We start from the raw sequence: 26,341 nt of genomic DNA, 5'->3' as shown, positions 1-26,341 counted from the left end.
GCATTTGCCAGTATTTCAACACCATGCCTATCTCAAAATATGTTCAGTGCATAGCAGTTATATCCAACAGTGCATAATGCTGTACAGTGTATGATCGTCCTGCTCGACGCCCACTGCTACTACTACTATTATTATTATTATTATTATTATTATTATTATTATTATTATTATTATTATTATTATTATTAGCCTATTATTAGTAGCCTATTATTAGTAACCTATTATTAGCCTATTGTTATTATTATTAGTCAACAATTGCTCTTGGGAATTGTTGGGTCCTAATTATAGAGTGTGGTCTACCCTAGACCTAGAAGTTAACGTTATAATTTGACACTATAATCCTAAATAAAATTTAATCGAACAATTTAATTAACACAAATATAATGCAATCATACATTGTTAAATAATCCAATACTTTCTTATGACATGTTATTTCTTACTCTTTATTTTCCCAATGACATTGGCCCTTAAATTTCATTCCCTAGTTTACAATTGCATGGCTGCAATAGCCTACTCTATTTTGAAAAGAACCAGGATGAAATAAGATTTCATAATAATGAGCTGGGTTTAAAAAAAAAAAAAGATTACATTTTTTTCTCTATTTAGTCATTTAAAAAAAGGATTTGTTTAATAACGTTTAGCTTATTTTTGGTGTTGGTGTTGCATGCTGGTTTATAACAACGACCAGAACCATTATAGGATACATCTTTTTGAATTGGATGATTGTATTAGTCTATATTTAGGGTACACCTGTGCTTTTCTCGTTGTGATATATAAATAATAAAAAATATCTCGTGAAAAAGGTGTATAATGAAACCAATGAAGCTAAATTAATGAATAAATGTGTGTGTGTGTGTGTGTGTGTGTGTGTGTGTGTGTGTGTGTGTGTGTGTGTGTGTGTGTGTGTGTGTGTGTGTGTGTGTGTGTGTGTGTGTGTGTGTGTGTGTGTGTTTAAACTCTACTCTCGCGATGCGCAGCGAGAACAAGCACCGTAATGTACCACTCCATTGAGGAAGCGGCTTTTATTTATCGGACACAATAATGGCTACAGCTATCCGACGACTCAGTTGTTTTCTGCGCGATCCAGTCAATATTGGTGGGTCACTGATGTCTCCGTCGTCGTCCTGAAGACGCCATTACCTCCGGTGAGAGAGCACAAGGCAGTCGACGCACGGTGTTGTCAACCGTTGTTAGTTGCCAGCTTAGTGGCATCTTGTCCTTCATCCAGCTCCGACTGGTTCCGCTAGCTGAATGCGTCGACCATACCAGCAGCCACCAAACTGCACCCTGGAAATACATAATTGAACGAATCAACGCTTCTCGGTTGACGTATGTACATTTTAAACCTCGACTTCAGACATTTTCTGAATCTATCGCAGCCATTCTTCAATTCGGGATGAGTTAAAATTCACCAAGCGGTACCTGTCTTTGTAAAAATGTAGGCTACATCATAAAATTGGCTCCTCTGTTGCCTCCCTCACGGCCATATTAACGGTCAGCCTGAATCTTGGAAATACATTTACTTAGGTTATTCAGATATGTGCTAAATGTAATATCATAGCATATCACGTAGCTAAGGCATAAGACAGTACGTTACGTTATACCTGTTACCCTCATTGTAAAATAGGCTACTTTAAAATGCCGAATGTCGTGAATGCGGAGTTTGTTACATTTACTTGCTGTACATGTTTTTATTTTTTATGTTACATTTACTTGCTCTACATGTTTTTATTTTTTATTTTATTCGTACTAAACGATTCAGTTTAGAATGCTAACTAGATAAGCAAACCACTGGGTTATAGAATCCTAGAGGTCGCAGCTTGTTTAGTTCGCCTCATCTGTGATCTGTTTCAAAACCCTAACCTCGTCTCTACCGTTCAGGGAGGATGGTGTATGTGTATTTTACAGATTGTGTGTGTGTGTGTGTGTGTGTGTGTGTGTGTGTGTGTGTGTGTGTGTGTGTGTGTGTGAGAGAGAGATCTTTTATGAATTTTGTGAAATTATATAAAATGTTTAATGAGCTAAGAACTATTGAAACAATCTTGTTGAGGAAAGGCATAGCTTCTCATTATAGGCCTATTCATAATTTAATTGACAATAAGTGAGCTGTAATTGTACAAACGTATCGACCAAATGTAAGCTTTTACTTTGGAGTAAACCTCTGTTCGTTGTCAGTGATGCAGCGCCCCTTCTACTGCTGCAGGAGTTATGTAATCCAGTCCGTCTGCCATCATCCGCTGGTTATAGCAGAGAATAACCTCCCTCTGTCATGCATCTGGTCAACACCATCTTTTTTTTTTTTATTTCTCGATCGTTGTATAAATATCCCTTTCTCTGTTCGACTAAAAGCATTTTTTAACTTTTTTGTGAAAATAACCTAAAACAAAATAATTTAAGGGGAGACCCTACATGTGGGGTATACTGTACATTTTAAGAGCTATCACTATGATACTTCTCCAGTTGATTAATTTCATTCATTACTTGTTTCGCCTTAACATTGTTAACCCTGTCAGTCGGTCTAACATTCCATATGCATACAATAGGCTACCAAGCATTGTTCAAGTTCACAAAACATAATTTTTACGTTTGCAAAGATTCCTAAAATGCTAGGCTGAATTCAGATTAAACTATAGTGTAATGTGTGTATAGTTTCTATTTTTTTATGTTATAAGTATCTTAGTTATTTAGTTCTTCAATGTTTAACGTTGTCTGTTTGTATCTCTTCTACATTGCTGCTGTAATCTGAGGCATGTAGATATTTTTGATAAAATATAAAGGATGATTACAGAATGAAAATAGGTCTTGCTGCTGCAGAGAAGATTTTCGGTCTATGGTTTTCTGGTTATTACCTCTTTAAATGTTATAATGCAACAACCCCTCCATGTTCTTTTTTCCAGATCCTGTCCTGGTTGATCTTGTTCATTGTCTTACTGAAATCATGTCTGGCTCAGGGGACTTACCAGGTTAGTATTTAACTTAAGGTGTGTATTTAACAAGCTTCCTGAATTTTAAATTGTATCACTATGGCACTCACACTTGTGATTCCTTGGTTTGTTAGGACAGAATTAGGCAAAACTGCATTTGAGTATTATGCTCCATATAAATGGAATAACCTTCAGATTCTAATGAAATTAAACAGCCTGATTCTATTTAATTACTTTAAATGTCTTTTTTAGGAGTCCATGTATTCTACATTTAGCCTACATGTGCACTTTGAGTTGTTTAACATTTTCCAATTGTTTTGTGTATTGCAACTGTATATTATACTATTAATTACTATGTTCAGTCAATTTTATATGAATTGTAATTTGATATGGCATGTAATTAGGGCGTCATTGGAAATGGCCCTTCCTGAATAAATAAAGGTGATTTAAATTTAAAGACAATTTGGTCTGGGGCTGTTTTGGCCACTTAGTTCCAATGAAGGGAAATCCTAATTCTGTGGAATAAAACAACATTTGAAGCCCGTTTTTAACCGCAGGAACTTTCCCCGGGGACTAGGAACCTTTTTGAGGAACTTGTTGCGTTTTGGCCGCAGAGACCAGCGTCTAAATTAACATTTATTTATACTTCTACGTATAATCTTTTTCTTGTGCAATAATTACATCCAATATTTATGCTAGTGCAAAAAATTACATCCATACCCTTTGTAATGTTTACATTTATTATTAGGGTTGGGTAGCAAAACCGACGGAGGTGATACTAAAAAAAGTACCTGTTAGCAGCTACCAGGGGTCTTTTTTTTTTTTTTTTTTTAAATGGAAAACCAAAAAAGGCAAGCAGGTACCATGTAATGGAAAAACGCCATAACTTATTTGCCTAATCTTCACAGGTCTTTAGACCTTGGTGGAAACCCAGGTAACAATGGGCTGAAGGAACCTTTTTAGTTCTTTGAAAAGTTGTTCCTGGGACTAAAAGTCACCGCTTTAGACAATAGAGTGCAGTGCGCTGAGCTTTGTGCCAACACTTTGTGTTTGGCCTTTTCCTGTTTGAATATGACAACGCCCTGTTGCACAAAGCCAGGTCCATAAAGAAATAGTTTTCCCATTTAACAGCTTTGGGATGAATTTGAAATGCTGACTGAGAAAAGTGGAGTCTGCTGTATCAGCAGATTAATGTCCATGAATTTGGAATGACATGTTAAAAATCACATATGGGTGTAATGTTCAGGTGTCGTGTGTTTAATTCTGTAAACTTTATTTTTCGCAATTGCATTTATAGTAACAACTTAGGTGTGATGGTTAAGGCTTTGAGAGTCCGGAAATGATTGGTTTAGATACCTTGAAAATGCTTGAAGTTTACGCTTCAAAAGGGGTACGAACCTGGAAACTGGTGAGGCAGTTAATGACTCTCCTCTTTCTGAGACAATGATTTCACTTTGTCTCTGCCTCGCCACCCGTATCAGAGTGATACGCTGTCGGTAACAAGAAGTTAAGAGAGAAACCTGTTGTTTGTGTCCTTAGCCTTGGAGGGTTCGGGAATGGGCGGGATGAGGCTTCCCGTCGGGATGACCCGACGAGCCCTCAGCTACGATGATAACCTGGAGGCCCCCATGTCCACGCCCCCCCATGACATCAGCATCAACAAACTGTGGAGACGACCCGTCATACCGGATAGGAAGTTTAACCAACTAGCTGAGGTAAGAAAGAAACACACACACACACAAACACAGCTGCTTTTACTATTACAATATCCTGTTTTGTCATCAAGAGGATAAGTGTGATGCAGTGTGTAGATGATGATGATGATAATTAGAGCTGCAAAGATTAATTGATTATTTGTCAACGCTTAGCTTAACCACTAACTATTTTGATCTATTTGATTTTAATCGTTTTGAGTCATTTGTTATGAAAATGTCTGAGATTCCAGCTCCTTAAATTTGAATACATCTAGTTTCTTCTCTCCTCTGTGACCGTAACTAAGACTAGTGATGGCCAAATGAAGCTTTCGTGAAGCATTGTTTTAATTTTTGATCCCACTAGATGGCTCTTTTTGTTAAACAAAGGGTTGAAAGCACAATGAGCTGCCATCCCTTGAATGTTTTTCTTAAAACCGAGAACGCCATCAAGTAGGCTCAGAAAATAAAGAAAATGCTTCATTTGGCCATCACTAACTAAGACTGAATATCTTTGAGTTGTTGACAAAAACAAGACATTTGAGGACATCACCTTGGGCTTTGGGAAACACTGATCGACATATTTTTACCATTTGCTCAAATTTTGGAAAACCAAACATTAATTGAGAAAATAATCAACAGATTAATCGACAAAGAAAGTAATCGTTGGCTCCGGCCCTGATGATGATGATGATGATGATGATGATGATGATGATGATGTTGGTGTGTGTTATTTTTTTTTTATTTTTTTTTTTCTCCCACCAGGAGGATGAGAGTGGTTCAGTGAGTCGGTCTAAAGTGACGGACAGCGCCCCCTCCAGGTCACCAGTTGTAGTGAAAACCAAGGCCTCCTCCATCATCATGAATTCTCTCATCACCAGTATGTTACATCTGTTAATGCCAATAATATTCTCTATTTAAAAAGGACCACATGTACTTTATCTAAGCAAAACTGAGAATTAATAATGCCATGAACAAGTAAAGTAAAAAAAAAAAAGGATAAAATAATTGAAGAACAGAAGAAGAATAGTTACAATTGAACATTTTGTTAAATTTGTTGTTCAAGTCAACGCAAGTAATTAATTAACCAGGAAGTAATGAATTCATGTTTTTTTTTTTTTTTTTTTACTATCTGTCTTGGTAAGGGTACAGTAATACTCTTGTATTCAGACAACAGGCAGAACAAAACCATCCATAGATGTCCTCCTTGGGAGCTAACTTACTCCTAAGCCGCTATAAAACAGGCCCTGGGGCAACCGTTTAAATTACTATAGTATTGATAAGATTCAGTGTCACCGGTTCTTTTATAGTTCATTCTTTTAAGACTTCACTCAGTATTTTGATGTCAGGAATATTTTTTTATTTTATTGACATTTTGGATTTGTTTCCTGTGAGATATTGTTAAGTTTATATAATGACTTTGCTGTTGTAAAACTGCTGCTCGAATACATTTAGTTATATTTAAAATATAAATAAATTCTAATCCTGTTCTGAATTTATTATTTTAAATAACTTGTATATATTTTAAAGCTATTATTTAGTAATGAAATATAATCAATCAAGTATTGAATATTGATAAAGAACGAACCGATAAGGTGTATTGAAAAGATTTGTAGAATCGATTAAAATCCTAATGATACCCATCCCTAGGCATTATTTTGGGACCTCTAAAGCATACAGATAGAAAGCTGAAGAAGTGCTTTACACTGCAGGAGCCAGTTCGACAAGATTCTGTAGATATTTGGTACATTTTTATTCAACCCGAACTAGAGCTGGGCAATATATCGATATTATATTGATATCGTGATTTGAGACTGGATATTGTTTTAGATTTTGGATATTGTAATATAATAATAATAATAATAATAATACATTTATTTATAAAGCGCTTTCAAGTCAAAGTGCTGTACAGAACATAGAAAATGCAGTTTAAAAACAGTTCCAATGACTAAAATATAACACACACTCTCAGAAAAACATTAGATTAAAAATTAGGTGTCATACACAACAGTAAACAGATGGGTCTTTAGCTTTGCTTTAAAAACCTCAACAGAACAAGCCTGCCTGATGTTCAGAGGTAAGCTGTTCCACAATGTTGGTGCGCGGAAGGAAAAGGCCCGTTCCCCAATTGTCTTCTTTTTAACCCTTGGGACACTCAGAAGACCCGTCCCCTGAGAACGCAGGGCTCGAGCAGGCACATAGGGTTTCACTAGGTCATTGAGATACAACGGTGCGCTGCCATTTAATATTGCATATATGGCATAAGTGTTGTCTTTTCCTGGTTTTTCAGGCTGCATTACAGTAAAGTGATGTAATTTTCTGAACTTACCAGACTGTTCTAGCTGTTCTATTATTTGCCTTTACCCGCTTAGTCATTATCCACATTACTGATGATTATTTGTCAAAAATCTCATTGTGTAAATATTTTGTGAAGGCACTATTCAACACTACAATATCGTTGCGGTATCGATATCGAGGTATTTGGTCAAAAATATTGTGATATTTGATTTTCTCCATACCGCCCAGCCCTAACATGAACTCTTTATTATAATCCTAAAAATAATAAAATTAAAACCTTTTTAACCTGTTAAATCCTTGTAAATCTACAGGGTTTGAATGTTTGATATTTAAAGATAGAGTGTCACTTTTAAAGAACTATCAAAACAATTTTTTTTTTCTCTCTCTCTCTTTCAGAGCAGACTCAGGACAGTGTATACAATTTTGAGCAGAGGGCCGGGCTCACCGACACCAGCTACACTCCCCACAAAGGCCTCACCGCTGAGGAGACGAGACACCACCACCGCATGCCTGAATCCCTCCAGGTAAGATACGCACGCCGATGGCAGTCGGAACACGGCCCGACAGTTGACTAAAGACTGAAGCCTTTTGTTGTCGTCGCTGTTTAGAAACTGCAGATCCAGAGCATGGAGGCCAGAGAAGAGCGACAGAGCTCCTCCGCCCAGTCCACTCCATCCAACACACCACACAGCTCCCCGAGACAACAACGCAGGTACACACAGACACACACACACACACACACACACACACACCATGAGTCTACTGTCCTGTGGTCTAAATCCTGTTCATGAGTCTGTTCATACCAGAAAATGGGATAAACACTGAAAATCAATAACCTGTTTAAGTTTACACACTGTTTGTGTGTTTGTGTAGGGGCTGGTTCGGCAGTACGAGTTCAGATGTCAGCTCCTCCAACAGCAGTGTGGACCTGGCCGGAGGAGACATGGCGGTCGAACGGTGGAGCGTGTTCGGGCCTCGGCCGCTCGTCCAGAAATCGACTTCGGACCTGGGATCAGACTCTGCCACCGCAGGTAAACGGCATCGCCCTACTGCGGAGCACGGAATCTTGACAAAAAGAGCTTTAAGTACTCCGAAATTGAAGGATTATGTTAATTGGTTGTCAGCTAAGTTCCCATGGCATCTTTTTTTTTTCTTCTTCTTTTTACTAAACACTCCAATAAAAGCTCAAGGCTTCAAAGACTCCCTTCTGTTTGGCATAAACAGAAACAGGATTTGGGTTAATGGGTGAACAAATGACCTTTTAGACTAACGGTAAACACTGATTTAGTGTGAGTCTGTTCACTTATTGGCTTTTGTGACGTGACAGTGAAGCATAGTTTTTTTTTTTTTTTTTTTTTTTTGCATCCCAGTGATCTAAAAGTCAGATCCGACATGTTTAAATTCAGAGCACGGACGGCTGCTGAGACACAACATTTACATTTTCACATGTGGGACGATTCAGTCGTTTTGGAAACTATCAAATTCTTTTTTCCAGGATGACTTTAGGTAGGTACAAAAAAGTAAAATAAGTTGTGTGGATGGAAGGAATGACGACACACCAATGTGTAACTTCAAAAGTTGCTGGCTGAAAATGTTGTTAGATTTTTCAACTACATAACTGCTTGATATTATTCACAACGTGGAGGGAAACTCCCACTAACCCTGTTGTACCTGTGTAGTTTAATCTTCCATCACAGATGGCTGGATATTGACATTTACATACAATAGAGGCTGCAACAGTACAGTGGCAGACTAACTTTCCTTGCGGTGCTCTACACTTACAGACAGGTGATCCAGTTTAACAGATGAACACATGTTCATTATTAGCAGGAACACTTTATTCTAACTAGAATGCACTCAAAACTAAAGAATTAATGAAGAAGACCAAGAGGATAGTGACGGTTTAATCCAACCCCATTTCCCTCCACCCCTCACCTTCTCCCCCACCCAGTTTTTGTAATTTATATGCATTTTTTGGTTTTTCCTAGTGTAGTTTGTACAGTCTACAGTTTCTGTGTGATAGTATCCGTTGTCACCAGTTTGATGTAATGTAAACAATATGTGCTTTCTATATGCAGAGTTGAGAATTCTCTCACTCTCTTAATCCATAATTTTCAGTCTTACAAAGACATTAAAGGGATAGCTGCCGAGCTGAAGAGTGGGTTTGTGGGAGGAAAGCGAAATAACAGAATATCTAGAATTGGCATATAGTAGTTTGGATGTGTACTCTATATAGTATATCATTTCAATATGAAATGTTGTAATGTAAAAAGTCATTTAAGAACTTGTCAAAGAAATGGATAAAAAGGAAAGTGTAATACCAGATAATATTTACTTAGGTGTAATAAGTAAAAGAGCTTGAGGCAAAAGTGTTTCAAAAAGCTGTTGACGTGAGGCCGATCTTTCCACCAGTCATCAAAGAAGGTTTACAGACTGCAGTACCATCAATGGTGGAGGAAAAACATATTAATAGATGCAGTCAGAAATCTCATACATACATACATACATACATATATACAACTTGCAAGCTGTTTTTTGTTATTTACATCCTTTGAGCCTTGTGCACTTTCTTTGCCAAAATGTGAGAAATCATTTTCTTTTCTCTTTTCCCAGGAGGCTTTGCGCTGCAGGCATATCGTGGTGCCCAGAAGCCAACCGCCATGGAGGTGATGAAGTCACAGGCCACGCGTCTGGCTGACCACTCCGCCGCTCAGTCAATGGCTCCTCCCAAAATGGAGATTCCCACAGTGGATGGTCGACGGGAGGGAGCGCGAGCACACAAGCTCAAACCCAGAGACATGAACGTTCTGACGCCCTCTGGCTTCTGAGCGGAAGCACCACACCTGTCAGAGCTGCTCATCACGCAGACACCAAAGGTCCCATGAAATGACAACGTCTCTGTGTTGTTATGGGTTTAGGATGAAATTTCCATCCAATGATGTCATCGTAGACTTTTGGGGTCAGCAAATCTTTTTCATTACAACTTGGGTCTCATTTTTGTAGTTTTGTATATAATTCCTGTATTCTCACACAACGGTTCGCACATTTTCAATAATATGACCGTTCTATTCAACGTTGGGAAACGGCGACAGTTACGTGATTGTAGAGCTGGGCAATATATCGATATTATATTGATATCGTGATATGAGACTGGATATCGTCTTAGATTTTGGATATCGTAATATGGCATAAGTGTTGTCTTTTCCTGGTTTTAAAGGCTGCAATACAGTAAAGTGATGTCATTTTCTGAACTTACCAGACTGTTGTAACTGTTCTATTATTTGCCTTTACCCGCTTAGTTATATACACATTACTGATGATTATTTGCCAAAAATCTCATTGTGTAAATATTTTGTGAAGGCACCAATAGTCAACACTACAATATCGTGGTGGTATCGATATCGAGGTATTTGGTCAAAAATATCGTGATATTTGATTTTCTCCTTATCGCCCAGCTCTACGTGATCGTTACGTGGTTGTTACATTTAGGCCCCAAAAGTTCTGAAAAAAGATCATGGTTTGGGTTAAAATAAGTTACCTTCTGTACATAACTAATTTAACATAGTGACATTGAACTTGACGTTGTTCCGTATGGATGTTAACTTCCGTAACTTAAAACAACAACGTTGACTTTTGGTTTCGCAGAGGACGCGAGCACTGCTCTCCCGGGTGAATGTCTTGTGTTTATTCGACCCATCAATCCACCCCAACCTCCTTCCTACACAAAACCTTTTTTTATACCACATCACCTGGCTGCCCCCTTTGCTCCCATCATGATTACAACAGCCACTATACGTCACTGCCTAACGACAACATATGTACGATCAGTCAATAAGGACAGCCTGTCCTGTTTGTGAAAATGCTCAACAAGGTAATCCCTGTCATCTGGGATAGTGGCAACATTACCAAAAAGAAGTCCGACAGGGCAGGTTGTAAACAAACCCCCCCAGGTTAGACAAACATATTTAGCAGAAAAAGACAAAGTCCTGTCGTCCTTTTTGCATGCAAAAACTCCAAGCCATTTCGTGGGACCTTTTTTACAAGCAGCTCTGACATTCAGACCACCACTGTACTTGTTACCGTCTTTGCCATTGAAACTGCTTTGAGGTGTTTACCGTGTCGCTTGCCTGTAAATTTATACACTCTCTTAACTGTTACATCTAGTTGCAGCGTGCTGGCATCAACATGGGCTCAAGCCAATAAATTCAACTTGAACTTCCGAGTCCAGGTTACCTGGAGAGACTGACTGACTGACTGATCTTGAGGACTTTGTCCAGCTAAAGGTGAAGATGGTCGTGATCCTGGTTTAAAATGACCCTCCTGTAAATGCACTTTATTCCCACTCTTCCCACCGTAGAGTCCACATGCTCGATTATCCAACCTGACCCCAAACCTCTCGTGTTACACAGCCCTTCAGGATGCAACGAAATGTGAGAAAACCTCCTCTTCTTCAGTGTTGATAGTCTTTACATCCTTTTTGTCTTTAAACCGTATCATTTATCTTCCTAAAGGTGCATTTCATTAAGCAAGGTGGGAAGAATAGGTCAACCAATTCCTTCAGTGTGGTTAAATATGAATCAAACCAGCAAAGCAAAACAATCTGAAAACAATTGAACACTGAAACGTTCTACTCATTTGTTTTGCATTCCACTTTCTATAGATGTTTTAATTTATAGATTAAGATTGTTAATATATGCTACTCTAGCAACAGATTTTGGTTTATTACGGATCAGAAGATAAAAGATGTGTGTGTAAAAAATCAGAGCTACATGTGGCACACTGACATGTTGCAGTGTTTTCAGATTGCTGGATTCAATCAAAATGGAACACTTAAAAGAACCAAAAAGAAGAGTGTTTAAGGCCTCCTTTTAGTTTTCAGTGTGTGAGCTCCGTTAACATGTCTGCCTCTGTTTTCTACCAACGGTCAAATATATAAAGCGTTTGTGTTTCTGATGAGTTTTGGTGCTTAACCGCTGCAGTAAAGTGAAGAGATAGATGGTGTGCACACCGGCCGCATCCCGCAGAAACCTTGTCACTCAGAATAAGTGGAAGAGCTTTTCACAGATACCCTTTTGCTTTTGGCGTTTAAACATAAATGCAGTCTTCAGTGCAAGGAAATGTTGAGAAAAAACTCAACAATACCAGAAAATAACTGAAGTACAGGGTTTTGTTCTAGAAACTGCAGCGGGATTTCAGCGGTTTGGTTGCTAAGAGAGGTGTCAACCATTCAAGTTAGTGTTGTAGCAAAGACCAGCTAAAATAAGACCAAGTCATGACTTCCAGACTGTATCAAGACCAAGACTTCAAGGGGTTGAGACCAAGTCTAGACCAAGACCAGACCAGTCCCACACTGCAAGACACACTTTAAAATAAAATGTGGAACATGCGAACCATAGGCACTCCTCCAATTGATCTGAAAGATTCACATTGTTTATTCCCTAAAACAACCACGGAAAGCAAATTAAGGTTCCTCTTAATTTGCCTCTTTTACGTGTGTGGATGTATAAGGGTACCATGAGAAATGTCCTGATAAAATAATCATTGCAGAGGTGAATTTTATGTGTAGGAATTTAATGATATTACTGCGGTTGTGATCTTGACTGGTCTTGAAATAAAATCCTGATTTAAAAAATGCAGTCCATCTCGAGACGAGACCTTCAAAAAAGTTGTCTTGAGACCGGTCTTGAATACTACAATACTACAGTACTAGTTTACTGCTAATAAATGGGTTTTTATACAAGGTTTCTGCAAGATCATGTGTGTGTGTGTGGAGCTTTGTAGAGCTTAATGAGCGCCGCGATTCATCTGTTAAATGAAATGTAGCGCCTGGCTGATTGTTGTTGTTATCTTTTCACTTTTATTATTAAGTGGAAGCAGACTGTTTGCTGGTAATAGATTCTATGTGTTATGTGACACACAGCAGTGGAAGTAAAAAATGTCCCAGTCAATCGCCACCTGTAACTCTGCTGTGTCAGTCAGATGTTGTGTTGGATACAGAAGACAACACACTCTGCTTTCAGCAGCTGTAAATATTAAATGAATACGACTGTGTATGCTCCGTTAACGTTTATGTTTAATAGTTTGTGTTCACAAGTGCTCTGTGTTTAAAGTGTGACGCTGTTCCCTTTAAATCTCTATCTGACTGAAATATCAAATCTGTATCTCCTGTGTGTGTGGTGGTGTGACTCTGTAGTACAAATTGACTGAATTACAGTTTCTGTTTATCTGTTTGACATTTTTTCAGTTGATGATAAAGAGACATTTTCCTTGATTTATACCGTTTCTGTGTTTCTTTGCCAAAACCTTTTTCATTGTGTTTTTACAACAGATCTTGAACGCTAATTCCACTCTTCTTCCACTGAGATTGACACAGTAGAACCCTTAAAGTTTAAAGCTTTAGTGCGTAACTTTTTGATATTAATGAATGTCCGTTACATTCAAGCCATTGCCAAAAGAGTTGCTACAAAGCTAATTAAGACTATCAGCTCCACAAAACTGTCTCTGGATTTCTCAGTATGGCTACGTTCGCAAGATTGTGGCGTCCGGCGACTTTCGCACGCAGAAACTCGAATGAAAAATTATTTCCTATTCTGAGGAGTCCATAATTTCTTTTTTAATCCTTCATGTCCTCCTTGGCTACTAGCAACTTTGGCTCTGTTTGTTTGTCTGTTTTTGTTAGTCTGTCAGCAGGAATACGAAAAAAACCACTGGCCCGATTTTCATGAAACTTGATGGAAGGGTTTAGCGTGGGCAGAACACATTTTACAGCAGATCCCAATCAGAGGGTGGATATATTTCACTTTTCTTTTTACATTTTAAGATGGGGCATGTGTGCTGCATTTCATGTGGTGTTGGAATAATCTTAAAAGTTACTTCTCATTCATAACTCCTCCATCATCAGCCAGAGAGGAGCTTCCTGTCAGTCCTATCCTCCAAATCCGGAGATGTCGCAGAATTTGGACAAATCTTTTTTTCCGATTGTATTTCTTATCCCGGGTAAACCAGCAATGATACCCAATTAAATCAAATAATCTGTGAATTTATAGTCAGCCAGCCCCACTGGACACATGCATGTTCAAAACTGACAAATACACTGAAAGAGATTTGCTGATTATTATCAGAGTTTATTTTTGGGTAAAGCGTAGAGAGTGTTTTATTGCAAAAGCACCTTCATGCAGAGTAAACAAGACTTCTGGTATCTTTATGTTTGACAGGGGCTGGGTACACTTTCAGTCTTTGCAATGCTTCTCAAAATGTAAAAACAAAAACATCTTCACCCTGCTTCTGTTGGAGTGCAGTTTCAATTCCTGAACAGCAAGTCAGTCTAGTTCCTGAGTTCCTCAATATATAATTTTTACTATAGTGAAAAACAGTGTGTAGCCAGATCTGTATCCTAAAGTAAACCAGTTATGCTCGAGTATTACCGGTTGATTGATATGTTGTTTTTTTCCAAGAAAGTCCCTCCATTTATCAGAGCAAGGACAACAGGACGTGAGTCATGAATTCCCATTGAAGTTGGTCCTGAGTTGTGAAAAACAAAAGAAACACAGACATTGACATTTTCCACAAATTTTCCCTGTGCTCTAGTTTATATTAGCTGACCACTTAGTACAACTGTCTGTATTTCGGGGTTAATAAATACGTGAAAAAGACTAGTGTTTAGTACAGTGTCTGCTGCCTTGATGAGGCAAATGGTGGTGGCGAATGGTGCTTGAATTTCCGACGTGGAATTCAAACTTGTTTGTCCTTTCCATTTAGATGATACAGTCTATGGTAGGAACTGAAAAACTACATCTTGCTGTCTCTGGAAGATAACTATTTAAGTTTTCTAAAGCCTTAATGCAGAATTTACAACTTTGGCTATGATTTTTCCTGTCCCAGATACATTATTGTGGTCAGAGACTGAAACACTTGTGTCGGAAGGGAATGAACGCTTTCTCTCCTCACAACGGATTGTCTAGTTCGAGCAGTTCCGAGACGCATCTTGACCTTGATGTGTGCTTTCCCAGACGCTATGACAGTAAACATCAGTGATGTTTGGTTGAGTTTCTTGGAGACAAGTCTGACACGGTACCCACTAAGATTGTCAGTTAAACAAGGGTGGGAAAAGGCGGGAGGCAGCGAACACTCAAAAACAACATAACATGGCTTTAAAAAAGGCAAAGACCAACATTAATGTTCCATGTGTTATGTGGACATGGACTGATGGACTCTGACCTTGAATTCTGGCAACATGCAGTCCAGTAGCTGTTCTCTCTTACTGGAATAATCTTGAAATATGGGATCAGTTGTGAATGTCAATGTGACACTACAAAACATCTTGTAGTGTGAGCAGTTCTGACATCTTGAAATATAGTCTGGAGGACAAGCTCTTAGTTTCTTCCTCTTCTAGATCTTGGTTGTTCAGGCGCTAATCTGTATTGTCGCTGTCATGGCGGCTTGTTCAGAATACGATCTCATATTGTACTAAAATAGTTCACCGAAACTTGTTTCTGAAATCATTTTAAGCGAGAAATAAGCCGTGCAGCTGCTGAATCTGTCTTCATTTCAGATCAACAAAGGTTAGTTTAAAAGATTTTCGTCAGATTTTGAGAGACTCTAGTCAAGCTCATCCCGCTCCTTGTTTCCGGGTTAGCACTCTACCAATCAGATGGGTCATTTGAGTCCGACTGCCGGCATTGCCCGCCCCGCCGATTCAACATGTCAAATCGGCCAAAATGAAGGCCGACGGCCCATTGGACGGACAACAGCACGGAACACACTGAACAGACTTGAGTCACTGACCTCGCCAGACCGATTATCGGCTTGTGTGTAGTAAGTTTTAGAGTGTCCATCAGTTGCTCCAGTATACGAGTCCAACAGCCCCTAGATGGGTAAGTCCAGACATTCACAGGTGAAGAAGCTTGCCAACGTCCATAACTATCTCTTTAAAGTTTAACTTTTTTGCATTCTTCTGGAAACCGTGAACTTAAGCTACTCAGCCTGAGGCTAACGTGAAATTACACAAACATTTATTTATTTAGATTGCCTTCTGGATTGGACAATAACATTGAACTTAGAGGAGTTGGATCTCCTGTTGAGATCTTCTTTCACTCTTTCTCACTGTTCATTCATCCATCCATCCATCCTTCTCATCAAGCTCTGTGCAACAACAACCCCTCTCTCCCTGTCTTATCCTCCGACTGATCCAAACCCTTCAAAGAATTCATCTATCTTTTTTCCAGATTCAAAGACTCGCTCCTCCTCTTCCTCCTTCATCCCCTCCTCTTCTTTTGATATCTCCATGCATTTGGAAGAACAGCTCCATCTCTCTCTGCAGCGTGTTGTTTCGGAGGTCAGCGTCTGCTTTGGCTTGCTCCATGTTGTGGATTTTGATCTCGGCTACGCTTCGGCTACACTTCTGCTGCTCCAGACTGAGCCGCAGTACTGCAACCTGCCGCTCCAGGACGTCATTACAGCGCTCCAACCTGCAATACACACAAATACCATATAGTACATACACTTATACAACAAACACTAGTAGCTACATGTCACATTTGTGAAATACCAGGCCACTTGTATACATGTCCTCCTTGTGCTGGTGTCTCACCTCTGTATCCTGGCCTGGTACTCAGCCTTCTGCTGGGCCATCTGCTGCCGCAGCTCAGCCAGGAGTGAATGAGTGTCCCTGGGCTGGAAGTCAGGCTCAGGCCCCTGGAGGTCTGGAGGACCAGAGGGGAGGAACACCTCTGAGCTGCCCGTACTTAGAGGGCTGTCACTGAGTACAGAACAGGAGGCTGGGGAGTTAGGGTGGTGGACGTTGTCACCATCATCATCATCCTCATTATAATCATCATCAACGTCTTCATCATTTTCATTGTTGTCTTCATGATCATCATTATCACTGTTTTCCTCTTCTGCTACCTGACTTGAAGGTAATCTTTTAAGTCTCTTTGGTGACATGTCCGGACTAACCGCTCCCAATGCATCACTGCTCTCGTCCAATGGTAGAACCTCGCAGGAAGACCATGAAGAGGATGAGTCCCTTGTCTGCCCTTCCTCCTCTACCTCTACCTGCTCTTCACACATTCCAATATGGCCTCCTGAATCGTTGGTTTCAAAATGTCCACCAGTGACGTCCTCCATCCTCTGACGTAGAGACCCTTTGTCCAAGTTGTCATAGGCAGAAAGGTTGCTGTCCTCCTGAGCCTCACTGCTGGCCTCGCTGGCTGTTCTTGGCACTGCACCCTCTTCCTCTGCAGCACCAGAGCTCCAGAAGCCAGCACTTGCCTCTGTCGGGCCGGGCCAGGCCTTTGCCCAGCCCATGAGCATCGGTCTGGGCTTGGAGCTGTCTGGCAGTTGGTCTTGTAGCTCGAGGCTGTTTGTAGAGGCTTGAACATTTGCAGAGGATGGTCCTTGGCCCATGTGGTACTGGTGATAATCCATATTGTGTCTGTCAGAGTGGTGCTGAAGGGGCTGACTGGAGGAGGGCAAGGGGTAGAAGCAGTTCTCTGGGTGTGAGGAGGTGTAGCGATGGCCGAGAAGTCTCTTCCGGCCAAAGGATACGTCTGATTTGGCAGCAGCAGAGTAGATGCAACTACAGAAAGCAGGGAAAGGAAGGTTAGACTTTCAAGATGATCCATTTTTTACGTCTAAAATCACTGCACTTGCAAGGACCAAGATTACAACAGTATGTGATAAAATGTTTTATCATTTAAGGTAGAATTGAGCATTAAAGATGGATGTGTGTGAGAAAAGGGATGAAAGTAGGAAGAAAATGTTATTGGTTTGGCATGTCTAGGACAAAAGAATAAAAGGCCAGGAAAGAGGAGGTCCGGGGGATCTATTACTTGTCTCCCTCTGTGTGAATGATGTTCTCGAGTTTTTCCTATTGTGTTTTGTTTTGTAGGCACTTGGAAGTTGCTAGTTGCCAGAGCACGCATATAGACTGTGAGTCTGTGAGATGTTAATCAGAATCAGAATACTTTATTGATCCCCTCAGGGAAATTATTTTGTTGCAGTTGTTGTGGGGTTGATGGCGAAGCTTTGTTACAGTTAGTCTGTTGCACCTGGAGTTCTGTTCGTCTGCACCAGGCTGTCCTGGCTCTCTGGACCGCTCAACAATGAGAGGCATAGACAGCTGGCGGAGGCAGGGCGACGGGTGGAGATGAGGCTGCCTCAGAGCACTTGGTGATGCATGTGAACCTCCAGGTGGATGGGCGGAGATGAGTGGGGGGAATTTGGCAAACAGAGACTCATGCTCTCTGATCAGCTCCAACATCAGCACCTGGACCAGTACTGCACCTAGGACACACGTAGAGACACTAAGACATTCTTCAAAAAAAAGAATAATTAATCAGTTATATTGTGCTGTCTACCTCCCATGATGCTTTGTGGGTCTTCAGCTTTGGCTCGAAGGATGTTTGGCCCAAACACAGTGGCCAAGTTCTGGCCACTCATCTTGTTGCTGCTGGAGAAACTCTGGACCTCATTTAGAAACCTGCATTTTGAATGCTGAAATCAGTCAACAACATGCATTTCCACCACCCATGTAAAGCGTAAACAAAAGACTGCCATTTTTTTAGGAAGTCTCATCAAGTTTAACCATTAACGTTATATAACATAACGCTTTTTTTCAAAACAAGACAAGTACTTTAAAGGTGCCCTGCCACACATATTTCATTACTTTGTCTGAAGTTCTACCATGGACTCTTTCTGCCAGTTCTCATTAATATTCAACAAGCTAAGCTGTTTGAATCTGATTGGCTAACAGCTAGCCAATGAGAGACTGGCTGTCAGAATCCTTTACCCAGCCCAACTGGGCGAGCTAATGAATAGTAATGAGCTCAGGCAATATGATGTCAGACTGACCAGCTTTTGTTATTTGCCTGATTTCTCTGCTTATGTCTTTTCAGTGGCTGACAAAGGAGGAACACATATGGACCTAGTAAAGGAAGTAAAAACGGTTTTGTATGGCAGGGCACCTTTAATGAAAACCTGGCTACAGACAGTCTAAATAACAAGGTGCTTACTGGCAGATAAAGTTGAGTAGGTTGAAGTTTGCAACTGGCAACTCATGAAGAAGATTCCTCAACTCCCCCAAAACCTGAGGGGGGAATAATAAGAGGATGGGATTCAGGATGGGGGGGAAGAAGGAAGAAAGGACGTTTTTTTTTCTTCCTTTATTGGTGCCAACCATAGACTGTATAATATTAATGGACAACGCATCCGGTTCGGCAAAGTGCTGCAAATGCGGAAGTGCCTTAAACCGGCATTCTATCTGAATTCCAGCAGGGGGAGACACGTGCGGTTGCAAAAGGAGGTCGGTTTCTGTAGAAGTCTATGAGAAAGTGACCCACTTCTCACTTGATTTATTACCTCAGTAAACATTTTCATAATGAGTTTATGGTCTCAATCGCTAGTTTTACGTCTTCTGCAACACAGAATGATGATTTTTTTAAATTATGGTCTCGTTGATTTTAAAATCAACGATAAAGCGGGGGTGTTTTAGGGCGTGGCTATGATGTGATTGCCAATGAAAGTGTGTAACGTAACGTAGAGTGTAAGCAGCTCCTATCTCACTCCTTCTCGTCTAAAATTGTCACATCCACAACCAGCATGGCTGCGCCCGTAACGGCAAACTGGTGCCAACCTGCTAAATGTTGTTTATATATTTACTGGAGGGGAAAGTTGACATGCTACTGTATGCCATGTAAGTGGCAGCAATTAACCAGCTAAAGAAGCAAACATGTAAACATGAATATAAATAATTATAAAAAAAATTATTTATTAAAAAAGGGGGCTTTGCAAATGTTTTTGTTCAACCTCATTAATAAATTGTAAGAAATACTGAAATTATAGATAACTGTACCTTTTAGAGTAACTTAAAGCGATATTTGAGATTTTTTGAAGTTGGGTTGTATGAGGTACTTCAGTGTATTACCAGCCTTTTGTTCAGTGGCTAAAATATGTTTAGCTCCTGCCCTCGTCCAAAGCAGCATAGCTTCCGTGTCAATACTCTTGTCTGCTTCCCCAAACTGGGGGCGTGTTGACCGCCATCTACTGTAGGAAATACACTTAAAAGTACCTCATACAACCCCACTTCAAAATATCCCAAGAGCAGTGTTCTGTTGCCCTTTGTGGTTGAGCAGTCAGGTGAGCCAAGGTAAACCACTAGAGATCAGCAACAACAAGATTTCCAGGGGGTATTAAGCTGCTCTATGAATTGTTTGACTGAGCTGCAGTTACCAGTGTGCGGTCACTCGACAGCTTCTGACCACAGAGCAAGAAGTCCTTGTATCGTCTGTAAGGAACCAGAGGCTCCGGCAGCTGTCTGAGGTAGAGCTTCAGCAGTGACGCCACTGTGTGGACGTCTGTGCTACTGCAGGCAAAACACACAGCAAGCTATAACTTCTTTTAAAAACCTTTTTAAGAACAAGTGATCAGAAAACAGTACAGTACAAAAAACTGGGGGATTGTACCTGTCGAAGGAAGGTCTCTCCCCTGCATCAAAAGCCTCCTGCAGCTCTTTGACCAGACTGGCCTGTCCCGGCTGGCGAAACAAGCCCACTTCATGCAAACCACGCTCCCTGATGAAGTTCACACACTGCTCCACCACTAAAGGAACTAAACGTACCCCATAACGTCGCTCATATAACACCGTCTCCTCCAGACGCTGACCAAAGACCCCTGCAAGAGAGGAAGATTTTTAATAGAGCTAAGTTCCACCATCCAATCAGAAACAAGAAGTAAGGTCTTTTAAAAATGGTTCACATTGCAAAAAAAAAAAAAAAAAAAAAAAGAAACCAGAATGCAGAGTGAGACGTGTAGCTGGCCTGTCATATTGCGTTTCATATAAGTCTGGATCAAAGGAAGTACATTTCCAGGATACGGATGTCCCTCACCTCCAGCTCTCTGTGTTGCTGTTCTCAAACAAACTCCTTTTGCTATGACAAAAAAAAAACTTTGAGCTAGCAAGCTACACACTGAAAATGGCAAGTTTTGAAGAAGATTTGGCCTGCTTGGCTCTGTCAGGAAATGATTCTAAGTATTGACAAAGATATATATGATATACAGCATTTACCATCTAACTGAAACATTTCTGGAGCAATTAGTGGGGATTACACATGGCGAAACACTGGTAGGAGCAAATTACGTTTAACCATGCAGCTAATTTAAATAGGTCACGTTACTGTATTGTGTGGACTTTGAGGGGTGCAAGTGTTCCACCAAAACAAGGTCCTTCCTGAGACCATTTTGCAGAGCCTCCATCTCTGTGTCCGGAGCTTAGCACCACCCAAGACAATATATGTGGTGTGGCCACAACCTTACTCCACAGTGCTGTGTTGATTGGTCTGGCAATGCTAGACTAAGGTGTACTTACCTGTGAAAGGGATCCAGACCCCCTTGTTGAGGCTCTTCAGCCACTCGTCACCTTGACCGGCACTGTTGGAGAGGAAGAAATACGAGCCCGGGCTGGCCAACACGTCTCTGTTACCTGCTTATACACAAACAGGGCTGTTTTTAGGGAGCTTGTCCAAGTCAAGTCTCAAGTTTTTATAACGAAATCAAAATGCAAGCCAAGTTGCAAGTCAATCACCGCTGACAATTACAATTACACAATGCTAATGTAGTATACTTCAAGTGCATTCAAAAGTTTTCTGTGTGGTTTATTGTAATAGTGTACCTTTTTATGCTAGTGTGTTATGCTAGTAGTGGCTAATGAAACTTTGACCCGATAGCCTCAAACAGAGATGAGGAGCGGGCTATCCACAACACCAGATTTTGTTTCACATGTAAACAGACTTTGAGGAGCGAAATTGGCACACTTCCCCTTTATGCCTTATTTCTACACGGTTTTCTTTGGGGTCCATAATTCTGTAAAGTATACGAAGTATGCGCCCTAGTGTTTAAGGCAAGAAAATGCTAACTTCCTGTGGCATACAGTGCAAATTCCAGTCGCAAACACATATTAGGTTTAGTTAGACTTAGGCACAAAACTACTTGTTTAAGAGAAAGAAATATGATGGTAATGGTTAAAATGTCACAATGCACATGGGTGCTAGAGGACTTTGTCAGGTATATGGGTTTTATAATTTTAGCAAATGCTGTCTTTTTTAATGTGAGGTCAGTGTCATATTTGATTACCCACCTCCCCCTGAAATTTGATCCTGTTTGAATGGAGATTAAGAAAGTAACCCCACGACCAAAGACATGGTGTTACAAATGACATGAATCTTAACACAGAACAAAAAAGCAACATGGGACCACCCATGTCAATTTCTATTAACCTTCACAATCAGCCACCATTATAGGACACACACACACACACACACCACATAAGCTACATTCGGTTGCCCACCCATCCCTATCTTCATCTCATTAACACACTTATCCCCATCTTCTTCTCCATCTCCCATCCTGCACCACTTTCTGTCCTCCTCAAAGTCACGTCCTACATATATGTATGAAACACACACACACACACACACACACACACACACACACACACACACACACACACACACACACACACACACACACACACACACACACACAAAGTCACCTCACCTCAGATAAAAGACCCTGACTCAGCATTTAACAGATAGGCCTATCACTGAAGGGCAACACACAGTCACACACAGCTAGAGTTCTGGAGGGATTAACAAACAATATGTTGATGGCATGTACTGTACGTGTGTGCGTGTGTGCGTGCGTGCATGTGTCTCACCTTTGTGGCCTGTACTGTCATGTTTCCAGGACTTGAAGCAGCTGAGTCCCATGCTGCAGCGCTCCTGCTTCGGTTGCTATGGTAACAGTTGTAGATGCTCAGCGTAAATAAGACACAACGATGTGAACGTTTTTTGCACCTGACTTGTGAAAGTTTAGAGGGTGAGACAGCAACGGTCCATAAAAAAACTGCATCACTTATGATTTTTCTTTCGTCACGCTTCAGTCGTGGGCCCCTATTACCACCCAGATTCCTAGTTTTAGCTATCGGACTTAGGCAGATTGTGAAAAATTCTTTGTTTTTAACATCCTGGTAGATGTATGGCCATGAAAAGTTGTTCCTTGGGGGATAAATCTTTAAAAAAAAAAAAAACAGGTTCCTGGATGGATTTAAGTGGATATAGTGTCTTTTTAGTTGAGAGGTCCTTTGTAGATGTTTAACTTTACTTTGAAGAACTTTAATGAGAGGTTCATGGTTCCTGGTGGATATAGTACCTTAACAAAAGAGATTCCAGTTAAATAGTCAGCCTTAAAGAGAAGTGGATTTTAGAAGCTGGAACACCTTTGAAAGAGTGAGAGGAGAGTTAATATTTAAAGCCTAAAGGGAGGTTCCAGGTAGTTATACAGTTCCTGGTGGGTTTTTAATATTATCATATAATTAAGCCTTAAAAAGAAATTTCAAATGGGCGTTTACACATTTTTGAAAGGTTTCAGGTGGAGTTCCAGTTAGTTGAACTTTCTGCAGATTTTTACCCATGCAGAAAGGATCCTGGTGTTCATGCTAACCTCAAGTTAGCTTTGATTGACATAAAGCCTTGAAGAGAGGATCCTGGTAGATACAGAACCGTTTTTTGTAAGGTTTACACCTTAAATAGAGCTTTTTCTTGTGGATGTGGGGCCTTACAGAGAGATTTTACCTCAAAGGGAGGAGTGTCTGATGGGCACCGAGCCTTAAAGGGAGAACTTTGGATACAGTATGACACCTTTAGGAGCAGTTCCTGGTGGGCAAATTCTTGATGAGAAGTTCCAGGGCGTAGTCTTCAAAAGAGGTTCTGTGTGGAAATATCTTGAGGAGAGATTATTGGTGAATCAGCCTTTAAGCGAAGTTCTTGCTGAATACGGGTCACAAAGAGAGAAAGGTCCCAGGAAGTTGCAATCTTTCCCAAATAAGCAACTCTTCTCTGACTATTATTATATTTTCTCTTTGGAAGCACAGACAGTTTCAGTTCATTTACTCAACAAAATCAGCTTTTTCCAGCATCCAGCCTCCTCCTCACAAGAATCTGAAAAAAATCCTGACAAATACAAGTTTAAAACGTGTGAGAGACATAATTTCAGCCTACACATGTGCAGTGCTGCTTAGTGAGCAACACAACCTGCAAAATGTTCCAGGTTGCTTGTTGCAGAAAATTCCTTCAGAAAGGATGTGCTGGTTTCTCTTGGTAGAACTTCTCTTAAACATCAGCATTTACCACAAAAAGGATCATTTAGGGTGCATTCTTCCATATATCCAGAACCCCAGACACGGACTTAATTTGTCCTCTTGATGCTTTAAATGGGACAGAGAATCCCTTTCACATGCACGGTATCAAAAGCACGAGGAGTAAGTTGTCTGACTTTGTTTCCTTTCTTTGGAGTACATCATGATTACTTTCCCACTGTATGAGACACAGGATTAGCATAATTCCACCTGTCTCTTTCTCTGTACTTCTCTCTTTCTATATTATATGTTCTGTCAGCAGCTGACGAAAAGTTAAACCATCCAAACATTTTAATCTCTTTATCCTCATCTCTTCCGGCCATGAAGTCAAACTACTCCATCGTCCATCAGGATGGAGACGGTCTTAGTATTGGCTCCTGCATCCTCCCTCCTTCCTTGTCTCCCTCTCTGTCTTTTGCTGTATTAGCTCTTTAACTGGCCCTGCTCCATTTCCAGAACACAGTCTACACATCCGAATGTCCAAGTCTTTGTCATCCCCGTCCTTCTCCTCCTTCGCTCCGTCCCCTTTTTCTTCCAATCTGTCTCTCCCGTTGTCCCTCTCTTTGTCCCCGTCTAGCTCGTCCTTCTGTCTTGTTTCAACTATCCTTACCCTCTCTCTCTGTCTCTTGCTCTCTCTCTCCGTCTGTCTCTCTCTCCCCATTTCCCAGCAGTGTGTGTGCCCCCTTGTTGCCCCCCTCCCCATTTACCTCATCAATAACCATGCTGTGTGTGTGTGTGAAGGGTGCATTAGGAAAATTGGTTCTCTGCGACGCAGCGCTGTTTTACCAAAGTAATCACAGCTGAGAGAGAGAGAGAGAGAGAGAGAGAGAGAGATGATCTGGCTCAAATTCTGCTGCTGCTCAAGTATGCTGCAGCACACACACACACACACACACACACACTGTCACCGTGATTCAAGTGGACATAAAAGCGAGAAAGGCTTGTCGGCCCAGTCGACTTTTGAACTCAATTAAAGTATGAGGATCTCTCTCTCTCTCTCTCTCTCTCTCTCTCTCTCTCTCTCTCTCTCTCTCTCTCTCTCTCTCTCTCTAAATACAGTCCAATTCAATAAATGAATTGGCCTAAAGTACAGTTCAGTATATAGTGTATTGAATTAGAATCAATACAAGCAATCAAATATTAAAGACAGTTCTATCAAGCAATCAAATATTAAAGACAGTTCTATCACAACTTTATTTAGGCACACCCCAAAATTGACTGTACCTGTAGTCCTATTTATCAGTCTAGATTGTTTATTGTTTCAGTGAGTTGCCCAGTGTTGGAGCCAGAGAGATATCTGCCTCCTCTCCAATATAATGGAAGTAGATGGCACTCGGGCTTGTGGTGCTCAAAGCACCAAAAAAATACATTTCAACAACTCAAAAGCAATGTCTCTTTTCAGAAATCCTGACCCGGTTACTTAAGATAACCACAGACCTGGTTGTAAGCAGTTTCATGTAGGAACTATTTGGGGGAAAATATGCATTTTTGATTTTGGGGTGAACTGTCCCTTTAATAGTTGTCCTGCCTACAGGCTTAAAATATACACCAGACATATCACCTACATCATCATAAGTGCAGCCATGTGAACATTACAGCCACATGTTTTCATTGCACATGTTATCCCAACGCCACGGGCATTGATCGGCTGATACAGACTCCATTCTTCTGGTTTCAGGGTTTGCTCCAATTCAGCCACAAGAGCACCGGTGAGGTCCAACACCGATGTTGGCTTATAAGGTCTGGCTCACAGTCGCTGTTCTAGTTCATCCCAACGGTTTTGGATGAGGTTGAGAGATCAAAGCTCTGTGCAGGCCAGTCAAGTTCTGTTACACTACACTGGGAAAAGAATTTCTTTAGTGACCTCTTCAGGCTATACAGAGGAAATATCCAAATATGATATGAACTTACAAGGCAATAGATAATAGGTATTCAGTTGGTGTACCTGTTTGCCAGCCTCTCAATCCAACAAGTCCTCTAATTCTCCAACTGAAAAGATAAAATATGTTTTGTTATTGCCTTCCGAAACAATCTAAATTATATGAGGGTTTTCTGGTCTTCCACCACTTAGGGCTGCTCGATTATGGAAAAAATCATAATCACGATTTTTTTTTGGGGTTCAATATTGAAATCATGATTATTCAACACGTTTAACCCATTGACTTTTGGAAAGATGTTGCAGTTATTTAATTGAATTTTTAACAGTTAAACAAATCAACAGTGAAAACAACTTGAACCGC

The 26,341-nt window shown here is 40.5% G+C and overlaps 2 protein-coding genes across 3 annotated transcripts; one reads left to right on the top strand and one right to left on the bottom strand.

Annotated features, from left to right (window-relative positions):
• Positions 1-995: 995 nt before the first annotated feature.
• LOC114566929 (putative monooxygenase p33MONOX) lies at positions 996-10,091 on the top strand. Of its 2 annotated transcripts, none has more exons than XM_028595784.1 (8): positions 996-1,145; positions 2,898-2,963; positions 4,464-4,639; positions 5,381-5,495; positions 7,310-7,437; positions 7,522-7,625; positions 7,787-7,944; positions 9,527-10,091. In XM_028595784.1, exons 2-8 carry the CDS (start codon positions 2,939-2,941, stop codon positions 9,739-9,741), a joined length of 921 nt encoding a protein of 306 aa, XP_028451585.1. In that variant the 5' UTR covers positions 996-1,145; positions 2,898-2,938; the 3' UTR covers positions 9,742-10,091. The 2 variants fall into 2 exon arrangements, with proteins under 2 accessions (XP_028451585.1, XP_028451586.1); XM_028595785.1 differs by lacking the exon at positions 996-1,145 and adding an exon at positions 1,155-1,329.
• Positions 10,092-16,139: 6,048 nt separating this feature from the next.
• LOC114566234 (rho GTPase-activating protein 24-like) lies at positions 16,140-22,674 on the bottom strand. Its single transcript, XM_028594558.1, has 9 exons — positions 22,623-22,674; positions 21,276-21,389; positions 20,374-20,581; positions 20,141-20,273; positions 18,925-18,998; positions 18,271-18,392; positions 17,962-18,196; positions 16,503-17,489; positions 16,140-16,380 (listed from the first exon to the last, which is right to left on the bottom strand). Exons 1-9 carry the CDS (start codon positions 22,672-22,674, stop codon positions 16,140-16,142), a joined length of 2,166 nt encoding a protein of 721 aa, XP_028450359.1.
• Between the last annotated feature and the right edge of the window lie 3,667 nt (positions 22,675-26,341).

This window comes from Perca flavescens, chromosome 13 (genome assembly GCF_004354835.1).
Source record: "Perca flavescens isolate YP-PL-M2 chromosome 13, PFLA_1.0, whole genome shotgun sequence".
NCBI classification, from domain to species: Eukaryota; Metazoa; Chordata; class Actinopteri; order Perciformes; family Percidae; genus Perca; species Perca flavescens.
The sequence above is the reverse complement of the archived record's forward strand: the minus strand, read 5'-3'. Positions and strand labels throughout refer to the sequence as shown.

Coding starts and splice junctions, on each gene's coding strand:
- LOC114566929 (XM_028595784.1), top strand. CDS start 2,939: ATGTCTGGCTCAGGGGACTTACCAG. Junction 2,964..4,463: donor TGGCTCAGGGGACTTACCAG/GTTAGTATTTAA, acceptor TTGTGTCCTTAG/CCTTGGAGGGTTCGGGAATG. Junction 7,438..7,521: donor GCATGCCTGAATCCCTCCAG/GTAAGATACGCA, acceptor GTCGCTGTTTAG/AAACTGCAGATCCAGAGCAT.
- LOC114566234 (XM_028594558.1), bottom strand. CDS start 22,674: ATGGGACTCAGCTGCTTCAAGTCCTGGAAACATGACAGTACAGGCCAC. Junction 18,197..18,270: donor CCCACAAAGCATCATGGGAG/GTAGACAGCACA, acceptor CGTGTGTCCTAG/GTGCAGTACTGGTCCAGGTG. Junction 16,381..16,502: donor TACCAGGCCAGGATACAGAG/GTGAGACACCAG, acceptor TGTGTATTGCAG/GTTGGAGCGCTGTAATGACG.